Source organism: Myotis myotis, unplaced genomic scaffold (assembly GCF_014108235.1).
Source record: "Myotis myotis isolate mMyoMyo1 unplaced genomic scaffold, mMyoMyo1.p scaffold_m19_p_38, whole genome shotgun sequence".
Classification (NCBI taxonomy): Eukaryota; Metazoa; Chordata; class Mammalia; order Chiroptera; family Vespertilionidae; genus Myotis; species Myotis myotis.
In genome coordinates this window covers 851,595-868,444 of record NW_023416344.1, presented here as the reverse complement: position 1 = coordinate 868,444, position 16,850 = coordinate 851,595, and the positions used below count along the sequence as shown (strand labels likewise).

At 64.5% G+C, this 16,850-nt stretch overlaps 4 protein-coding genes across 8 annotated transcripts; 1 reads left to right on the top strand and 3 right to left on the bottom strand.

The window, feature by feature from the left end:
* Window positions 1–34: 34 nt before the first annotated feature.
* On the bottom strand, window positions 35–2,778 carry MAF1 (MAF1 homolog, negative regulator of RNA polymerase III). 3 transcript variants are annotated; one of them, XM_036303655.1, is made up of 8 exons: window positions 2,640–2,778; window positions 1,832–1,958; window positions 1,598–1,726; window positions 1,358–1,523; window positions 1,121–1,242; window positions 920–1,039; window positions 675–800; window positions 35–548 (listed from the first exon to the last, which is right to left on the bottom strand). In XM_036303655.1, the coding sequence occupies exons 2-8, from the start codon at window positions 1,912–1,914 to the stop codon at window positions 527–529; spliced, it is 768 nt and encodes a 255-aa protein (XP_036159548.1). In that variant the 5' UTR covers window positions 1,915–1,958; window positions 2,640–2,778; the 3' UTR covers window positions 35–526. The 3 variants fall into 3 exon arrangements, with proteins under 3 accessions (XP_036159548.1, XP_036159549.1, XP_036159550.1); XM_036303656.1 differs by having other exon boundaries at window positions 2,644–2,778; XM_036303657.1 differs by lacking the exon at window positions 2,640–2,778 and adding an exon at window positions 2,112–2,255.
* Window positions 2,779–3,157: 379 nt separating this feature from the next.
* Window positions 3,158–7,280, top strand: SHARPIN (SHANK associated RH domain interactor). Of its 3 annotated transcripts, XM_036303651.1 has the most exons (9): window positions 3,256–3,869; window positions 4,112–4,286; window positions 5,890–6,018; window positions 6,092–6,233; window positions 6,315–6,405; window positions 6,483–6,636; window positions 6,714–6,832; window positions 6,917–7,045; window positions 7,123–7,280. In XM_036303651.1, exons 1-9 carry the CDS (start codon window positions 3,672–3,674, stop codon window positions 7,204–7,206), a joined length of 1,221 nt encoding a protein of 406 aa, XP_036159544.1. In that variant the 5' UTR covers window positions 3,256–3,671; the 3' UTR covers window positions 7,207–7,280. The 3 variants fall into 3 exon arrangements, with proteins under 3 accessions (XP_036159545.1, XP_036159546.1, XP_036159544.1); XM_036303652.1 differs by lacking the exon at window positions 6,092–6,233 and having other exon boundaries at window positions 3,158–3,869; window positions 6,278–6,405; XM_036303653.1 differs by lacking the exons at window positions 5,890–6,018; window positions 6,092–6,233 and having other exon boundaries at window positions 3,158–3,869; window positions 6,278–6,405.
* A 1,081-nt stretch (window positions 7,281–8,361) lies between these two features.
* LOC118653082 (cytochrome c1, heme protein, mitochondrial) lies at window positions 8,362–10,685 on the bottom strand. Its single transcript, XM_036303654.1, has 7 exons — window positions 10,529–10,685; window positions 9,796–9,992; window positions 9,595–9,721; window positions 9,346–9,503; window positions 9,100–9,260; window positions 8,771–8,871; window positions 8,362–8,666 (listed from the first exon to the last, which is right to left on the bottom strand). The coding sequence occupies exons 1-7, from the start codon at window positions 10,658–10,660 to the stop codon at window positions 8,562–8,564; spliced, it is 981 nt and encodes a 326-aa protein (XP_036159547.1). The 5' UTR covers window positions 10,661–10,685; the 3' UTR covers window positions 8,362–8,561.
* Window positions 10,686–12,764: 2,079 nt separating this feature from the next.
* Window positions 12,765–16,251, bottom strand: GPAA1 (glycosylphosphatidylinositol anchor attachment 1). The gene is made up of 12 exons (XM_036303729.1): window positions 16,051–16,251; window positions 15,754–15,933; window positions 15,570–15,681; window positions 15,298–15,445; window positions 15,118–15,219; window positions 14,834–15,030; window positions 14,564–14,757; window positions 14,324–14,477; window positions 13,830–13,925; window positions 13,514–13,704; window positions 13,262–13,432; window positions 12,765–13,107 (listed from the first exon to the last, which is right to left on the bottom strand). Exons 1-12 carry the CDS (start codon window positions 16,122–16,124, stop codon window positions 12,864–12,866), a joined length of 1,863 nt encoding a protein of 620 aa, XP_036159622.1. The 5' UTR covers window positions 16,125–16,251; the 3' UTR covers window positions 12,765–12,863.
* Window positions 16,252–16,850: the final 599 nt, after the last annotated feature.

Here is a 16,850-nt window from a genome sequence, read left to right as displayed (position 1 = left end):
GCAGGCCCCGCCCCCACGACACGCAGAGCCCAGGTCCACAATAAGTCACATAAACTTTTATTGGAAACAAACAAGCTGCAGCAAAGTGACACTCAGTGCACGCTGCCCAGTGGGCGAGGTGGGGGTACAGGTGGGCGCTGAGAGCAGCCCAAGCCAGGGAGGACGACTGTCAGGCCTGCTTGCTGGGTCTCAGGCCCTGCGGGCTGGAGTGTGCAGGCCCAGGGTACAAAATACAAAAATAAACTCTGTGGTCCAGCGGTCCCTGCCTCAGTCAGTTCGTTTGGGCAGGGCAGCGGCTGTGCCCACCAGGCCCCGTGCTGTCTGTCCAGTCCAGCCACAATGTGGGCAGCAGAGCCTGTGGGGGTGAGTGGCCGTCCATAGGCTGGAACCAAAGGGCTAGGCGGGCAGCTGGAGCTGGAGCCGTGCCAGGGTCTGGCCAGCAGCTGGGGAGGCCCTGGGGCCCCTCAGGTGGGCAAGTCCAGGCACTGGCTGACGCTGGATGAAGCTGGGCCTCTGCTTCTCCTCCTCACATACAGATCACCGGGACTCTGGGCAGAGGGCGGCAGCACACAGGAGCCTTGAGGAGCTAACACCCAGGAGACCAGGCAGAGGGCCCCACCCCACCCTGCCCACCCCACGCTCCAGGGAGCCCGTCTGCCGCCACCATCACACACCTGTCCTCCATGGGGCTGGTCTCCTCGGATCCGCCTTCATTGCCTCCATCTCTGAGTTCCTCCTCCTCCTCCCCCAGCTCCATGTCCAGCTCATTGCCTGCCTCCGAGGGTGTGTACGTGGACCCACTGGGGGAGGGGGGAAGCAGTCTTAGAACTGCCCACCCTGGCCTGCTGCTGTCCCCAGAGGGGACAGAGTCAGGAATGGGGTGGGCCTAACAGGAAGCTGGGGGAAGGGAGACGCCAACCTGATGGAGCGACAGCTGAAGAAAACAATCCGCTTAAGCCGCTTGTTGTAGAAGAAGTAGTTAAAGGACCAGAGGCTGCCGTCTTCCCCAAAGGGGTCCGAGTCCAAGTCCGGGTTGTAGCTGGATAGTGTGGAGTGAGACGGGTGTGAGGCCCCAGGCGCCACGCACACCCAGCGCCCACCTGCAGGGACGCCAGCCCACCTGTAGATGTCACACTCGGCCAGGCAGATCTCCTCGTCCACTGCATTCCACAGCTGTGGCTTCAGGGCCTTGAAGTCCTCCCGCACAGCCGAGAAAAGGCTGCAGTTGACCGCATTCACCACCTAGAATGGGCACAGCTCGGCTGACTAGGTGCCAGGACAGCAGGCATGGACTGGGTTAGGGGCCAGTAAAAATGGGGAGGACAGTGTGAATAGCTGTGGGTGGGGGAGCCCTCACCCAGCTGAGACTGGGCTCCCGGCTGAACTCGTGGCTCCGGGCCGTGCTGAAGTCGTAGTCGGGGCGGAAGGACTCGTTGAGCGTGGCGATCAGGTAGAAGAGCGTCTTGCGGCTGCACGTGTCGCTCAGGGGGCCCTCATCCTCGCCGCCTTGGCTCTTGCTCAGTCTGCACAGAGGAGCGTCAGCCCAGCACTACCCTGCGCCCGACAGCCCCCGTGGGCAGGCCCTGCCCAGGCTCACCTGCTGGGGCTGAGGCCCGAGGTCTGGGGTGGGGACAGGGCCTCCAGCACGTGTGGCTGGCCTTCCTGGCAGAACTGCTTGAACATGTGCTTGTCATCTCCCGCCATCTTACAGGAGTAGCTCTCGATCCTGCAGGGTGGATACAGGTGGGACCGTGGCATGCCACCCCAGGTTCCCCTCAGGGCCAGGGCAGAGGGAGCTCTGAGACCCCAGCTCCTCGAGCCCCACCCTCACCTGCCAATGATGTGGGCATCTCCAGTCTCCACAGTCAGCTGTGAGTTGATGGCCTCGAAGCTCGAGTTCTCCAACAGCTTCATGTCCTTGGGGAGGGCGTCCTGTGCTCTGAGGGGCTAGTGCTGCCCTGAGGACAGGAGGCCAGTCCATGGGTATCTGGCCCCAGGCCCTCTCCCTTCAGCCTTCTCTCGGGTAAAGGAAGCCCAAGTAAACAAGCTAGGCCCCGCCCACAGCCTGCTCCCAGGCCCAGCACCGGCCGGAGGCGATGCGATCCTGTTACCTGAGATGGCAAGTCCAGGCCCCAGCGCAGCCACACCCCCTGCACCTCTTTGGAGTCCTGGGTCGGGCTGGGGGCCCACAGAGATCCTCCTCACCCCAAGACTGCTGGGTTCGTCTCTTCCTTAACACTCCCCATCCCGGTTTGGAACCCGGACACCTGGGGCCCGGCTCGGGCTTGAGGTCACTTGGACTACGCGCTCTTCCCTGTTCTGCGGGCGGCTTTATAGCGAGGGGAAGAGGAAACGTGTAGCCTCCTCTGTTCTCCAAAGTGTGCCTAGCTTCTTCGGGAACGGAGGGAGGGCTCACGGCCCCGGAACGGCACGTACGCGGGCCGCTAGCGCGCTCCAGAGTCCGCCCCGCAGCGCCCGCCTCCCCGCCGGGCCTAGTGGAACCCCCAGCCTAGCCGCGGCGAACTACAAATCCCAGAAGGCCGTGCACCCCAGACATGCGCAAGGGCAGACGCGAGGCCTGCTGGGGTCTGTAGTTCTGGAGGCCCCTATACGACGCCGAGCACAGGGCGGACACCTACTTGCCTGCTGCTCTACGCTCTATCTGGCCGGGCAGAGCCAGGCCGGGTCAGGTCGGTTGGCGTCGATGCAAATGAGAAGGCGGTGCGGGCTCCGGGCAGCGCGGGATCCTCAGGATCGGAGGGCGGCGCCGCGGCCTCCGCTCGGGCCGCACTGTATCCGGAGGAAGAAGCTCTGCGGCGACATCCCGTTACTCCCGGCCCTGCCGGCCGATCCGGGCTGCCACCGCGACATAACCTCGCCCCTGCACGACGCCCGACTATCGCGATGGTTCTGCCCGCCGACCGCCACAGATCGCCCCAGCTAACGAGCTAGCGACCGACCGACCTCTGCCTCCCCGGGCCGGACAACAACAAGCGCCCGCAAGGCCCAGCCCCACGCCTCTGAATGGCCGGCTCCAGCCGCTGCGATCGGGAGCTCCGAGAGCCATTGGGAACGTTACCCGCCGCTCAGTCCCGTCTTTTACATCTACTGGCTGCAGCACCTGTCCGTCACTCTTCTCGCCGCCCGAACCCGTCTTCCTTCCTAGCGCCTATTGGTCACGGCTCCTTGCCTGCCCCGCCCCCGCTGGCCGCCAGGTTCCCAGGAGAGGCAGCTGATCTGCGCGGTGTGGGCGTGGCCGGGCTGCGGGGCGCTGCGACCACCGGAAGGGGCCTGGGAGTGGCGTCCAGCTCTCGCCCGGGTAGACACGGGCAGCTGGGCTGCAGCTCTCCCGCCCGACCCAGCCTTTAAGGCGACGGGACCACGCCTGCCGTCTAGTCGTGGCCGGCGCATCCGTCCCTGACACTTTACCCCGACGTACAAGCCTCCAGGCCCAGCCTCGACCGCCCGTGTCCGAGAGCCTTGGACCGAGTACATCCTGATTAAAGCCGGAGGGTCCGATCTCCCCCTTCCCTCCTTACACCCCGGCCTTCGACCCGCTGGCCGATCCCGGAACCCCAGACTCGCAGCCTCGGTTTCCGGCCGGCACAAGCGCCCGGCGGTCCCAGCCCACGGAAGCGAAGTCGGACGGCTGAGACACGGCTGGACCCGAGATGGTGCCGCCGGCGGGCGGAGCGGCGGCGGCCTCGGACCCGGGCTCGTCCACGGTGCTGCTGACTGTGCACGCCGCCGTGAGGCCGCTGGCCGCCGGACCGGACGCTGAGGCGCAGCTACGGAGGCTGCAGCTGAGCGCGGACCCCGAGCGGCCCGGGCGCTTCCGGCTGGAGCTACTGGGCGCGGGGCCCGGGGCGGTGAGTGGGGGCTGCAGCCCCTCCGCTTGCCGTGGAGTCCCCGTAGCAGGACACTTTCCCGGCTCCGTTTCCTCCCCTGCGAACGGGGGGAATGGTGCCCTCACCTGGATAGGACTCCGGTGCGTTTCCTAAGAGAAGCCGTAAGGCGCGTGGGACAGCGCAGTGGCCAGGCCTGTACCTCGTGCCTTCGGTCCCACGTCTGTGCTTGCGGGAGGCCTGAGCTCTGCCTCTCCCACCCTCAGGTCGGTTTGGAGTGGCCTTTGGAGTCCGTCTCCTACACCGTCCGAGGCCCCAGCCAGCACGAGTTGCAGCCTCCACCGGGAGGGCCTGGGGCCCTAAGCCTGCGCTTCCTCAACCCCCAGGAAGCCCAGCGGTGGGCAGCCCTGGTTCGAGGTGCCACGGCGGAGGGACACAATGGTCAGTGCTGTGGGGCAAAGGTTCATTCGGTTGGCCAGGGACTGTGCTGGGAGGGCGGGAGTCTCCCTGGCCCTCAGGCCTGGATGGGGAAGGTAGTGGGTAAAGCTGGGCCCAGAGCTGGGGCCTGGAGGACCCGACTGGTGTGGAGGGGCAGCGCCAGCAGGCCCAGGGCCTGGGGCGAAGACCGTCTCAAGAGCCGCGGGAAAGTATTCAGTGGGAGAGGGACAGGCTCAGACTGCGCTCCTCAAGGTTGGCTGCGACCTGCACTCGTGGGCGGGTGCAGATAGGGCTGGAGAGAAGGATGTTTGCAGAGATGCTTAGGAGATGAAGTCGGCTGGGTTTTGTGGGTGTTTAACTAGGAGAGTTAGTGGTTGGGACAGAAAGACGGGGAACCAAATGCCCTTGGGCTCCCAGAGAGGAGTCCTGTGTGGAAGAGCACGGACGGGAGTGGGAGTGGTGAGTCTGGGCTGGAGGGGGCCTCTGGAGAGGTGGGAAGGGTTAACCGGGTTCAGCAGGAGTGACGAGCCCACAGATGCATCAGAAGAGCTGCCAGAGGAGCAGGAGGAAAACCACACCAGATGATGTGCCGTAGGCCAGACAGCAGAGCAGTTGTAGAGGGAGAGTAGCTCTTCCATTCACTCCGTCGCCAGGTGTATCCCTGGTCCCGTTCCGGACTCAGCACTCCCTGAGGCCTTGGAGACCGAGCATGAATAAAACGTCCGAGTCTGCTCTCTCGGAGTCTTTGGTTCTAGAGGGGAGGCAGACACAGTGAGTAAATAAAATTGTCAGATGGTGGGAGAGATGGGAGTGGGAGGGAGGCAGTGAAGGTCTCCTTAGGTGACACCGAGTGAAGTTGAAGATGGAGGTGTGATCCATGTGGCCAGAGAGCAGTGGGTGCACAGGCCCTGAGGCAAGAGCATGCATTGAGACGGGGCCAGCTGGTGCTGGGTGCCTGGGAGCACTGCTTGTCTCAGTGGGCAGACAGGTCAGAATTCTGAGGGGCTGAGCTGCCTCAACTCAGGTGGGCTGGGCCTTAAGCGGAGGGAAGGGGAGAGACAGCAACCAGCTCTGTAAGGACACCCAGGGCAGACAGTGGCCTGAGAGGGCTTGTCTGGGATCAAGAGTCTGAGGTGTGCTGATGGTAGAGGAAGGAGAGGGGATGGAGGCCCCTGAGGGCACCAAGAAGAGGCCATGCTGACTGCAGGGCTCCGACGCACCTGCTTTGGTTCTCCTGTGAGGTCAAGGGAATAGCCCCGGCTGGTGGAGAGGGCCTGTGGCAGCCAGGAGAAGTCTAGCCTCCGTGGCAGAGGGACACAGGTGGGACCAGATGGCAGGGGGTCCAGAAGGCTCCAGAGCACAAGTGCAGCTCCAGCTCTGAAAGGACTCAGCAGGGACCCTTGGAAAGGCCAAGGCTTGAGGGAAGGCCGGACTGAAAGTGTGGCCAAGGCAGAGCCCTGGCATGAGCTGAGGGGAGGAGGGAGGAGGCAGGAGGCAAGGGTCTTGGACACCTGAGGTCAGAGAGCAGAGGCCCAGGTGAGGTGAGTACTCAGCGGGGAGGCTGATCTCGGGAGACCACCTGCCCACCCCACGTCTTCCCTCCTAGGCAGTGACACCCTGCCTCCAGCCCTGGGCCCAGAGACGTGCCCTGTTTCCCCACCCAGTCCCCCTGAAGTGCACACACTCAGGGCCCCCAAGATGGATGGTCCAAGTTCTGGAGACTTGATGGAGAAAGGTAAAGGCAGGTTGCCAAAGTGGGTGGGGCAAGCAGCCATGCCCAGCTGTGATGGTGCACTCTCTCCTTGTAGAAGAGCTGGCAGGGCGCCTGGCCCAGGCCATTGAGGATGGAGATGAGAAGGGGGCAGCCCAAGCTGCAGCCCTCCTGGCCCAGCATCATGTGGCCCTCAGTGTCCAGCTCCAGGAGAGCTGCTTCCCTCCTGGCCCCATTAGGTGAGACCTGGGACTTCGTCCTCACCCCCATCCCAATCCTCCAGGCACCCCATCATTCTCTGAACCGAAATTCTGGCCCAGGCTACAGGTCACAGTGGAAGATGCTTCGTCGTCTGCCCACGTCTCACTGCAGGTCCACCCCCACTGCACCATCTCGGCCCTCCAGGAGCAGGTGAGCACGGGGTCTGGGGAGCCCTGCTGGAGGCAGGGACCCTGGGTGACTGCCTGGCCCTGACGCTCTGGCTCCAGGTCTTCTCGGAGTTTGGCTTCCCACCAGCAGTGCAGCGCTGGGTCATTGGCAAGTGCCTGTGTGTGCCCGAGCGCAGCCTCGCCTCCTACGGGGTCTGGCAGGACAGGGACCCTGCTTTCCTCTACTTGCTCTCAGCCCCGCGAGAAGCCCCAGGTCAGTCCTTGATGGTGTTGGGTGAGGAAGGTGGGGTACAGCTGACAAGGCCCTGAGCCCCACCCCCTCTACCATAGGACGCAGCCGTCAGTGCCCCCAGAAGATGGATGGGGAACTAGGCCGTCTATTCTCTCAGACATTGGGGCTGCCCCAAGCTCCTCAGCCAGCCAGCTCCAGCCTCCCCAGCCCGCTTCAGGTAGGCAGGAGCCAGGTAAGGTGGGCCTGGGCAGCTGTGGGCATCGGAAGGAAGGGGTCAGCAGCTACTGTTCCTCCTCCGCAGCCCGGCTGGCCCTGCCCTTCCTGCACCTTCATCAATGCTCCGAGTCGGCCTGGCTGTGAGATGTGTAGCACACAGAGACCCTGCGCTTGGGACCCCCTTCCTGCAGCCTCTACCCAGCAGTCACCAATGGTACCGGAGGCAGGGAAGGGGGTGGGATCGGGAGGACAGCAGAACAGCAAAATGACTCCTCTTCTCCCTACCCCCAGGTCACAAGGAGAGAGGACGGCCCTTCCCTTCCAGGCCCGAGGTCCCTGGATGCCCTTCTGAACCTCTCAGGGGACCTCCACTGACAGCTCCCTGGGGACAGATCCAGAGATGGGGGGAGGGGCCATGAGCCAAAGTCATTAAAGATTCTTCTGAGCCAGCTGAGTGCCCCCACTTTGTGCGGACTGGGCAGCTGGGAGGATGGAGCAGGGCAGTGCCACCCAGGACACCTGGCAGAGAGGGCAGAGTCTGGCTCTCAGCTGGGCTGCCCAGCCGGGTCCAGGTAGCTACTCAAGAGCTTACTTGGACCCCAAGTCCCAAGAGGCCTATAGGCATGGTGCTGAGACCTTCTCACACACTGAGAGGGTTGCAGAGCCCTCACCCACCACCCCAACTGCTGACCACTGGGCTAGGGCCCTCTGTGAGCCCCACTCCCAGCCACCATGCCTCCCCTCCTCCACCTAGAGCCCTTCAGGCATGCACCCTTTTCCTTTCTCCCACTCAGCTCTCTGCTCTCCTAATTGGCCACCACTCCTTAGGGCTGCTCCAGCCAGGATGCCTTAAATTCCCTTCTGGGGACAAGAAAAACTCAGGAGCCCTGAGCCAGGGCCCTGTGCTACTGCTAAGGCAACATGTCCGTGGCCCTCCTACCACTGACAGACCCACTGCGGTCCCCCTCCCCAGCCGGCTGCTGGCCTGGACCCGTGGCAGCTGCCTGTTGATTGCTAGGAGCACTGCACTTCCCACTCCCCTCCAGCAGGGCCCTTTCTCAGTGGACCTCCCTAGCGGTGCAGCCAGAGACCAGGAGCACATTCTGGGCTGGCTCTCCCTGCTTATCTGCTTCCTGAGCAGAGGTGAGAGTTTCTCCCTCCCAGCCATGCCCAGCCCAACAGCTCCCTCAGCTCCTCCTGCAGGCCAGGCCCCTCCCTCTGGAATGCAGCCAAGGGCTCCCTTCCAGCTGCCCTCAGAACGAAGGCCAAGGGGTTCAACACTGACACTTGGCTGGTTTCTCTGGCAGATCCCTGGGCCATGTCCAGCCAGGCCCTTTTCACCTCTCTCCCTACCCCAACGAGCTGCCATCTCTAACAGGTCTCCGCTTCCTGTCTCACATACAGACCTGATGGGACTCCCAGCCAACAGTCAGTGCCACACGGCATGAGACAGTCCTGCAAGCTCCAAGGGCAAGGGTCTTACTCTGAGTCCCCTGCAAACTACACTCTCATCACACAATAGCCCAAATATATCTATTGAGAAACTTAATTTATTTCCATGATAGAAGCTGAAGGATCTGGAGCTCCAGCCCGGTCTCCTGCCCCCTCCCCTTTTGTCCCAGAGAAGAGGGGCTTGGCCAAGAGGGCCAGCTGGGGTCTAAAGAGACCCAGGGTGGCTTCTTGGCTTGAAGGCCCATTCAAACAGGATGGCAAGCAGACCTTCGGCAGGGTCACTTGGGTGGACGATATGCCAGCTTCCGGCTCTTCAGTACTGACCACTTATGCCGCTTCATGGCGTAGACCAGGGGCAACAGCAAGCCCATCATCATCAACATCTGGGGATGAGACAGGCTCAGAGAAGGGAGGCAGAAAGGAGCCCTGCCCAGCTCCCAGCCTCCCTCTGCCATGCCCACTGTGCCCCCTTGCCCGATCCTTTCACCTTGAGCCCCATGCGTTTCCGATGGTCATGCTCTGGCTCGGATGCCCAGCGCAGGAAGGTGCACACATCCTTGGCTACCTGGGACATGGTAGCTGGGGTGCCTGGACCAAGGACAGGTGGTGAGGGCTACCCTTGGGGCCCCTGCCCAACCTAGGATACCCCCAGAGCACCCCTTCCATGGCAGATGGGTCCCCGCCCAAGGCTTCAAAAGGGATGGGACCCCTCGGGACACAATGGCCTGAGCTGGTCAGGGCAGTGAGGCTGCCCACAAGCACACACAGACAGTGCCCCAACCAAGGAGAACCCAGTGGGGAAAGTAGGGACCTCACCATCGTCAAACTCCAAGACCTCGTCGTAGATGGGAGGAGCCATGCCAATGGACTGGCCAGGGAAGTAGGGGTTGAAGTACAGGCCTTCTCGTAGCGACACCCCGGTGGGCGGCTCACAGTAGCCCGTGAGCAGGGAGAAGACGTAGTCTTCGCCACCGTGCCTAGGACCGAATCCATGCCTCCTCAGCCTCTGGCAGGAGTCGGACCTGCCTCCCCTCCCGCCAGCCCTGCGGGAAGCCTGTGTACCTAGCTCGCACGATGTAGCTGAGGTCAGGGGGCACGGCTCCGTTGTTGGCTGCTCTGGCAGCCTCAGGGTTGGGGTACGGTTTGGGTAAGTAGTCAGACAGCTTTCCGGGTCGCATGAACATCTCCCCATCATCATTGGGGCCGTCCTGAATCTCCACCTGTCACGAGAGCACCATCACCCCCCTGCTCTGTCCTCCACAGAGGGAGCCCCAATCCCTGGGTCCTTGGCACCGTCCCCAGGCACCCCACCTCTTCGGCCAGGGCTTTAGCTTCATCCTCAGTGTAGCACACGCCCACCAGGTGGCGGTAAGCCACGTAGTCCATGCTGTGGCAGGAGGAGCACACCTGCTTGTACACCTGGAAGCCCCTCCGGATGCTAGAGAGAGGGAAAGGGTCAGTGGTGCCCGGGGCCCACCCCACCCAGACACCCCCCGCCAGCCAGCCGCGCACCTGGTGTGGTCCAGGGAGGAGAGGAGGCCACGGTGAGACCACGGGTAGCTGGGGGGGTGCAGCTCCAGGTCGCTGGCACTCACCGCCGTGTGCAGAGCCACGGCCAGCCCCGCACCCCCTGCCGCCAGCATGCCCAGCGCGGACAGCATCACTTTTCGGCCCCGGGACGGGCCAGACTTGGACGACAAGGACACTGCCTGCAAGAGCCGCGCTCAGCGCCTGCCAGGCCACCGCCCATCCCATTCATCACCCGGCCCTGCAGACCACACCGCGCCGCTGCCCCCCCCCTCCGCGCCGCTGACCCCTCGACCGTGAGTCCGCCGGGGACGAGGTGTGGGCCGGGGATCACGCCCCAAATGCTCGGGGTGCAGGGGCAGGCCAAGGTCACAGCGGCGGCCGAGGTCAGGCTGAGGTCACTTCAGGACGCGGGCCCCGAGCGGAAGGCGCGAGCCCGCGCGGGCCTGGGCGCGCCCCCAGGGAGAGCCCTCCGCGCCGCCCCGGCAGCGAGCCCGCCCCGCCGCCCCCACGCTCGGCACGCGGCGCCACGGCGGTTGGGAGGAGTGGGCGCCCGGCCCGGTCCCAGGAGGCACCGAGGTCAGCAGGCAGCGGCGGCCCGGCAGGGCGCCGGGGGGCCGGGGACGCTCCCTGCCGTCTGGCCCGCGCCCGGAGCCTCCCCGCCGTGACCTTCAGGGCAGTGGGGCCGCGCGGCGGCCGGGGCCGGGCCAGCGCTCACCTGAGGCGTCCGCAGCGGGAGCTGCCCGGGCCGCGCCCCGCACAGCAGCCCCCGGGCCCGCGCGCCGGGCAGCCCCGCGCCCCGTGGGCCCAGCACCGCCCCGCGCAGCGAAGCCGCCGCCGCCGCCGCCATCTTGGCCTCTGCAGCGCGGCCGCCGCTCCCGACGGCCCCTGCGGCGCCACGGGAGTTCAAAGCTCGCGAGAGCCTGGAGCGTGGGGCGGGGCTAGAGTCGGGGCCTGGCGCCGCCTCGCGATGCCCGTTGTCCACCGTCTCCCTGTGGCCGCGATCACGGTCAAACCCGCGTCTCCGGGCTCAGCGGACATGCGCCCCAATGCCCGGCGACCCCGCCTGGAACCCACGGCGTCTCCTCGGCCCTGGCGCGCTGTTACCCGTGCGAGTCCCGGCCCCGCTCCCGGGGTTGAGGGCTGGCTCGCCGCTGGCGGCTGCACAGGACACGCGTGGGAAGTGCTGGTGTCAGAAGGGGGCGATGGAGAAGCTGACCCGGGAGGCCACTACACAGCACGGCTCCAGTCAAGTGTTTAGGTTCTATATTCGTCCTTCCTACAACTGACCCACACCCTTACCACTGGACTCTTCTGAAAAAAAAACCCAGCCCTGACCGGTTTGGCTCAGTGGATAGAGCCTCGGCCTGCGGACTGAAGGGTCCCAGGTTCGATTCCGGTCAAGGGCATGTACCTTGGTTGAGGGCACATCCCCGGTAGGGGGTGTGCAGGAGGCAGCTGATCCATGTTTCTGTCTCATGGATGTTTTTAAGTCTCTACTCCTCTCCCTTCCTCTCTGTAAAAAAATCAATAAAGTATATATTTTAAAAAATCAAGTGACGGTGAACATAAAAAAAAAAAAAGAAAATGTATTTTTTAAAAAGTGACTAGAGGGCCCTGGCCGGTTTGGCTCAGTGAGTAGAGCGCCGGCCTTGCAGACTGAAGGGACCCCGGTTGATTCCGGCCGACGGCACAGGCCTGGGTTGCGGCTGATCCCCAGTGGGGGCGCGCAGGAGGCAGCCAATCAATGATTCTCTCATCATTGATGTTTCTCTCTCTTTCCCTCTCCCTTCCTCTCTGAAATCAACAAAAATATTAAAAAAAAAAAAAAAAAGTGACTAGAGGTTCCAGGTAGACCTTGGGGCCCAGCAGGCAGACAGGCTGCTAGTCACAGTGGGTCTCCAGCACCCTTGCCCCACGCCCATCCCCACATGCTGGAGGGTACACATGCCCCTCAACAGGGACTAGCACGGACCTCTCTGCAGACAGGTCCCAGAGAAAACCCCCTGGGTGCTGGCCCTGGGAGTGCATCCACTGAGCCCCCACTGTGGAGCCAGGGAGCCAAGGGGTCCACGGGAAGACAGGAATGCAGGCCCCACCACAGGCACAGGCCTGGGCAGGGGTTGGGGGCTGGGGCTTCCTCCTGGGGACTCCCCAGCCGCCAGCTGCACTGAAGGGACGTTGGCCAGGAGTTGACCTCCAGGCAGCGCAGCTCTGCCTCCAACAGGGAGGCCTGTGCGGACCGGACTCATCTCAGCCCTGTGCGGTGCTGGTGGGGGCACTGGGCCCTCCCACAAGAGGCATTTCCAGCCTGAAATGTCCACCTATGATGGACGGGCCAGGGCATCACTAAGGGCCACCCTTCGCTTTTCTTCCCCCTAGAACGGACACTGGATCCTAGGTCCTCTCAGAACAATCAGCACTTCTCTCCGTGCCGACCCACCAGCGCCCTCCCCTGGGGGGCTGCACCCCTGTCCACTGTTTCTGGGTGGGCTCCTGTGCCCCGTCCATCGTGGGTGCCTGGTCTGGTTCCGCTGAGAAAGCTGGGCCAGGTGCTCCTCTCTGCTCCGTCCTAAGCCCGCTCACAGCAAGGTCCTGGCCTTGGCTGGACCCCCAGGCCCCACACCCAGCCTCCTCTGCAGGGCTCCAGCTCCCACACCTCTGCCCACTCAGCCCCAGCACTGACTACGGTGGTGTTGTGAGGTCTCTGGACGCCTCAGCTCCCATTAGACACCCCTGCTGCCCACTGTTTTCTCTTATCCAGCCCTATGCCTCCCACAGCACTGGACTGGGATGCAGACCTCCGGGGTGAGCCAAGATGCCGCCCAGTATGTGGACCGGGGCGGTGCCCTCCAGGAAGGAGCTGTGCACGAATGCCAAGCCCTGCAGGCAGAGCTGCTCCCCCACAGGCCCTGGAGCCCACAGACAGCAGGTGGTGGGTCAGGAGCACAAAGGCAGCTCAAACAAGACATCTGTTTATTTCCTAGGAAGGAGACCATGGGGGTGTTTGGGGAGTTCCTGCCACAGTCTTCGTGCCACAGGGCAAGCAGACATCACTTCCAGAAGAGAACATTCCAGAAGAGCAGCCAGCAGGGGTAGAGGCCCAGCGCCAGCAGCGGGAAGAGCAGGGCGCCGTAGACATGGTGCTCCAGCACGCCCTGGGCCAGCGCCGCCAGGAAGAGCTGCCAGCCCTCGGCCAGCGACAGCGGGGCCTCTTGCAGCTCCCGCCACAGGAACAGGCTGCCCAGGAGTGCGGCTGCTGGACTTGTCAGCACCAGCAGGGCAGCATAGAGTGGCCTGGGTGGAGGAGCAGGGTCAGGGCTCTGAGTTGGGGGCACAGGCAGGAAGTTGGTATGAAGGGGTACTGAGTGAGGGCATAGTCCGTGGTGAGGGGCCCAGGCCCTGGAAGAGGTGGGGGGGAGGGGGGAAGGGCTGGAGGACCAGTACATACCGGGGCCCCCTGGGCTCAGTGAGTGCAGCAGCGGGCACCATGGTGGCAGCCAGCAGGAAGCCCAGGGAGAAGTTGGTGAGGGCGATGCAGGCCAGCTGGAGTGCCAGGTAGATCAGGGCTACCAGCTTCAGTGCCATCCAGCCCTTGTCTGGGGCTTGTGTGCTTACCACACTGAAAGGGAAGGGGCTCAGAGGCAGCCACCTGCATGGCCAGGGGGCCCCCTGCCTGTGCCCACCCAGCCCAGCTCCTCACCGGTGGGTGTTGTGGGGAAGGGCCAGGCCGGCGGCATAGATGGCCAGCAGCGTCAGCACCACAGCTTCAGCCTCAGCCACAGGGAAGTGCTGGGCGGCCACGTGCTGGCCCAGCACTGGTAGGACGTAGAGGGCCAGGCCCATGGCCTGTGAGATTAGCAGGGGTGCCACCAGGGAAGCCAGCCCCAAGCCCTGCAGGGCACACAGGCGGTTGGAAATGGGCCCTGGGGCCAGGTGAGCCCAAGGGTCCTCACCACCATCTCACCTCCCGGGACCCTGGAAGCCCACACTGGGAGCAAGAGTGGAGGGACCATCACCTGTGCTGGGGGGAGGGGAGGACCGGGTCCAGAGGCTGCCCCAGCCTCCTTAGGGCCCCCTCCAGCCTCGTGCAGCTGCATCCACAGTTCCAGGGCGTGGCCTAGTCAAGGACTCTGACGAGAGGTGTGATGGCTCCACCCAGCAGGGAACCCAGAGCTCACCCTGCCTCCCTCACCCCGAAGATGAGGGGCTCTCCCTAGGCCAGTGATGGGAACCTTCTGAGCTCGGCGTGTCAGCATTTGGAAAAACCCTAACTTAACTCTGGTGCTGTGTCACATATAGAAAATTTTTATATTTGCAACCATAATAAAATATATTTTTGATATTTATTTTCTATATTTAAATGCCATTTAACAAAGAAAAATCAACCAAAAAAATGAGTTTGCATGTCACCTCTGACACGCGTGTCATAGGTTCGCCATCCCTGCCCTAAGCCTAGAGGGGAGGGACCTGAGGGAGGCTGGTCACAAGTGGACTGGGGTGCAGAGGATATCTTGAGACCAAGGACCAGGAGCAAGAAGCCAGCCGCAGGCATGTAGAGGCCGATGGAGACAAAGCGGGAGAGGGCGGGGAGCAGGTAGAAGAAGAAGGACTGGTGCAGACGCTCCAGCAGGTGGTTGAGCTTCCGGAACATGCCCTCCAGAGCCCTGCAGGTGGGAGACAAGGTCAAGGCCGGCCAGGGCCCAGCCACTCCCACCTCCAAGCAGGGAACGGGAGAACCGGAGACACTCACTTGCCCACGGCCACCAGGTCGTACTTATACTGGCGGAAACTGTTGATGCCACGGAGGGTCAGAGCCTCCACACGGTAGCGCAGGAAGAGGCCGTGGGGCCCGTGGGGGCGGCCGGAGGCCTGTTGCAGAACCATGAGCAGCAGCGTCTGCAGACCCTGCAGTGGCCCATCTGATGTCCAGTCCTGGGGCTGCAGCTTTGAGCGTTTGGAGAGGAGGTCAGACACCACCCCTCCCCGCCACCGCCCCGCCTCCCCAGGCAGGTGGCCCTACCTTGCCCTGCAGTGTGCACAGCAGCCCCCCTTTCTGGCAGAAGGTCTGGAAGAGGTTGAGCAGGTCAAGGTTGGGCAGCTGCCCATTGAGCCCCTCCACGGCCACGTCCAGGCTGGTGACCACATCGCTGCTCAGCTCCAGGGCCACGGCTGCCTGGATGGCCCCGGCGCGGCCCTGCAGCGGGGAGGACTGCATGCCTGTGGGAGCAGGTGAGTGAGCTGCCCTGGGGGCTGGTGCGGGCAGGGCCGGAACGGAGCGAGGGGCAGGGCAGCGAGCGCACCCACCAGTGACGTTGACGTCGTGGTAGGCTTCCAGCCAAGCCTCGGTGCCCAGAAGGTCGTGTTCCGTCACCAGGAAGATGATGTCTTTGGCCCAGTAGATCTGCCCTGCGGGCCGGACGCAGGGTCAGCAGCCCCCGAGGCAGTGGCCGAGCCCTGCCTGGCCAGGAGTTGCCCAAGACTCACCCCGGAAGTGGGCAGCCAGTGCCAACAGCAGTCCCACCGCCTGGCTGTTGGTAGAGTCGGGGCCACAGGGCACGGTGAGCACCAGAGACTCGGTGCTGGCGGCGCGCGGGGCCCGCAGGATGCCATACACGTTGGTGCCCGACACCATCTGCGGGGGTATCGGTGGAGCAGCTCAGCGCCCCGGGCGCCGTAGAACCCGCACCAGGGGTCTCCCTGGCCCCGAGCCACCCCCAAGGCGCTCTTGGGTCCCGGGCACCCCGACCCCCAAATACATAGCGCTCGTGGGTCTCATCCGGGAAGGGCAGCTTCCGGGAGAAGCTCTGCGTGTAGACCTCCAGCCCCACGGACCGCATCGTCCGCTCCAGCCAGGCCGCCGGCAGCGCCCTGCGCACAGACAGCCTCTGGGTAGACCCGGCCCGGACGACTGTGCGTCCCCTCCGGGGCCCCGCCGCTCACCCCAGCTTCCGGCGGTGGGCCCCGAAGTCGCGGGCCCAGGCGCGGGCGCGGTCTCCGCCCGCAAACTGCTCCTCCACCATCGTGGAGCCCATGGCGTTCTCCGACATGTAGGTGCGCTGGGTCAGCGGCGGGAAGGCCAGCGCGAGGAACCAGGCGATGCCCGCCGCGTAGCTCAGCACGCTGCGGGGAGAGGGGCCGGGGGCCGGGGTCAGGGGGTCCTGGGAGCCGGCCGACCCGCCACCGGGGCCGGGAGGCGGATCCCCGAACCGCGCTCGGGACGGGAGGCGGGACCCTCACCAGAGAGGCGCGTTGAGGCGCAGAACCAGGCGGACGAGCGCGCGCCGGCGCACCGGGTCCGACAGGAGGCCCATGGCGGGCGGGGCGGCTCGGGCCGCGTTCCCGCCGCCGCTACCGCTGCCCGCCGGGTGCCCCTTCCCGCACCACACGCCGGGCGCCGCGGTTCCGGTGCCGGCGGCCCTCGCGCAGCCGCGCAGGCGCAGTGCCTGCTCACCCGCCCGGGCAGAGGGGCGGGGCGGCCGTGGAGCGCGGGTGCCCGCGGCTGCTACGGGGGTGCCAGGTGTGACGCCGGTGGGGCGGGTGGGACGAAGGAGGCTTCTGGGGACGGCGGCCGAGGCTTGGACGGACTCGTTCCTGTGCTGATGTCCCGCAGACATGGCGGTGGGTGCCCAATGGAATCACCCGTGAGCCCAGCACGGAGATCATGGGGTCAGGAGGCCATAGGAAGGGGCTGATGGCACTCCGAGCCAAGACGGGCTTCAGGAAGCTGGGGGCCTCCAGGTCGGGAGGTGCCTGGGATTTTAGGGGAGAAGCAGCCTCCGGGTGTGGCCTGCAGGGCTCGTGGCCGGGGCTCAGGCAGGGCTGAGAGCAGGAGGTGGAGGGAGGGAGTAGTGTGTGTCCCACTGAGGACGGTCAGAGCTGAGACCACTCCAGGTGAGAACATTTGTCTGCTGTACTTTTGGAGCCCAAGGTAAGCAGGACAGACCCCAAAGAGTTCTTAGGGGGAAGGGGGCCATTTAGTGCCGGCATAGTCCCTAGGATGTGGGACACGCCCCCACATCCCCATGGTGGACACCCAC

Coding starts and splice junctions, on each gene's coding strand:
- MAF1 (XM_036303655.1), bottom strand. CDS start 1,914: ATGAAGCTGTTGGAGAACTCGAGCTTCGAGGCCATCAACTCACAGCTG. Junction 1,524..1,597: donor TCGGGCCTCAGCCCCAGCAG/GTGAGCCTGGGC, acceptor TCCTCTGTGCAG/ACTGAGCAAGAGCCAAGGCG. Junction 801..919: donor TTCAGCTGTCGCTCCATCAG/GTTGGCGTCTCC, acceptor CCCCTCCCCCAG/TGGGTCCACGTACACACCCT.
- SHARPIN (XM_036303651.1), top strand. CDS start 3,672: ATGGTGCCGCCGGCGGGCGGAGCGGCGGCGGCCTCGGACCCGGGCTCG. Junction 6,019..6,091: donor TGGAGACTTGATGGAGAAAG/GTAAAGGCAGGT, acceptor CTCTCCTTGTAG/AAGAGCTGGCAGGGCGCCTG. Junction 6,234..6,314: donor TTCCCTCCTGGCCCCATTAG/GTGAGACCTGGG, acceptor ATTCTGGCCCAG/GCTACAGGTCACAGTGGAAG.
- LOC118653082 (XM_036303654.1), bottom strand. CDS start 10,660: ATGGCGGCGGCGGCGGCGGCTTCGCTGCGCGGGGCGGTGCTGGGCCCA. Junction 9,993..10,528: donor TCCCGCTGCGGACGCCTCAG/GTGAGCGCTGGC, acceptor CGGCTCTTGCAG/GCAGTGTCCTTGTCGTCCAA. Junction 8,667..8,770: donor GGAAACGCATGGGGCTCAAG/GTGAAAGGATCG, acceptor TCTCATCCCCAG/ATGTTGATGATGATGGGCTT.
- GPAA1 (XM_036303729.1), bottom strand. CDS start 16,124: ATGGGCCTCCTGTCGGACCCGGTGCGCCGGCGCGCGCTCGTCCGCCTG. Junction 15,682..15,753: donor GCCCACCGCCGGAAGCTGGG/GTGAGCGGCGGG, acceptor GTCTGTGCGCAG/GGCGCTGCCGGCGGCCTGGC. Junction 15,220..15,297: donor ACTGGCTGCCCACTTCCGGG/GTGAGTCTTGGG, acceptor TCCGGCCCGCAG/GGCAGATCTACTGGGCCAAA.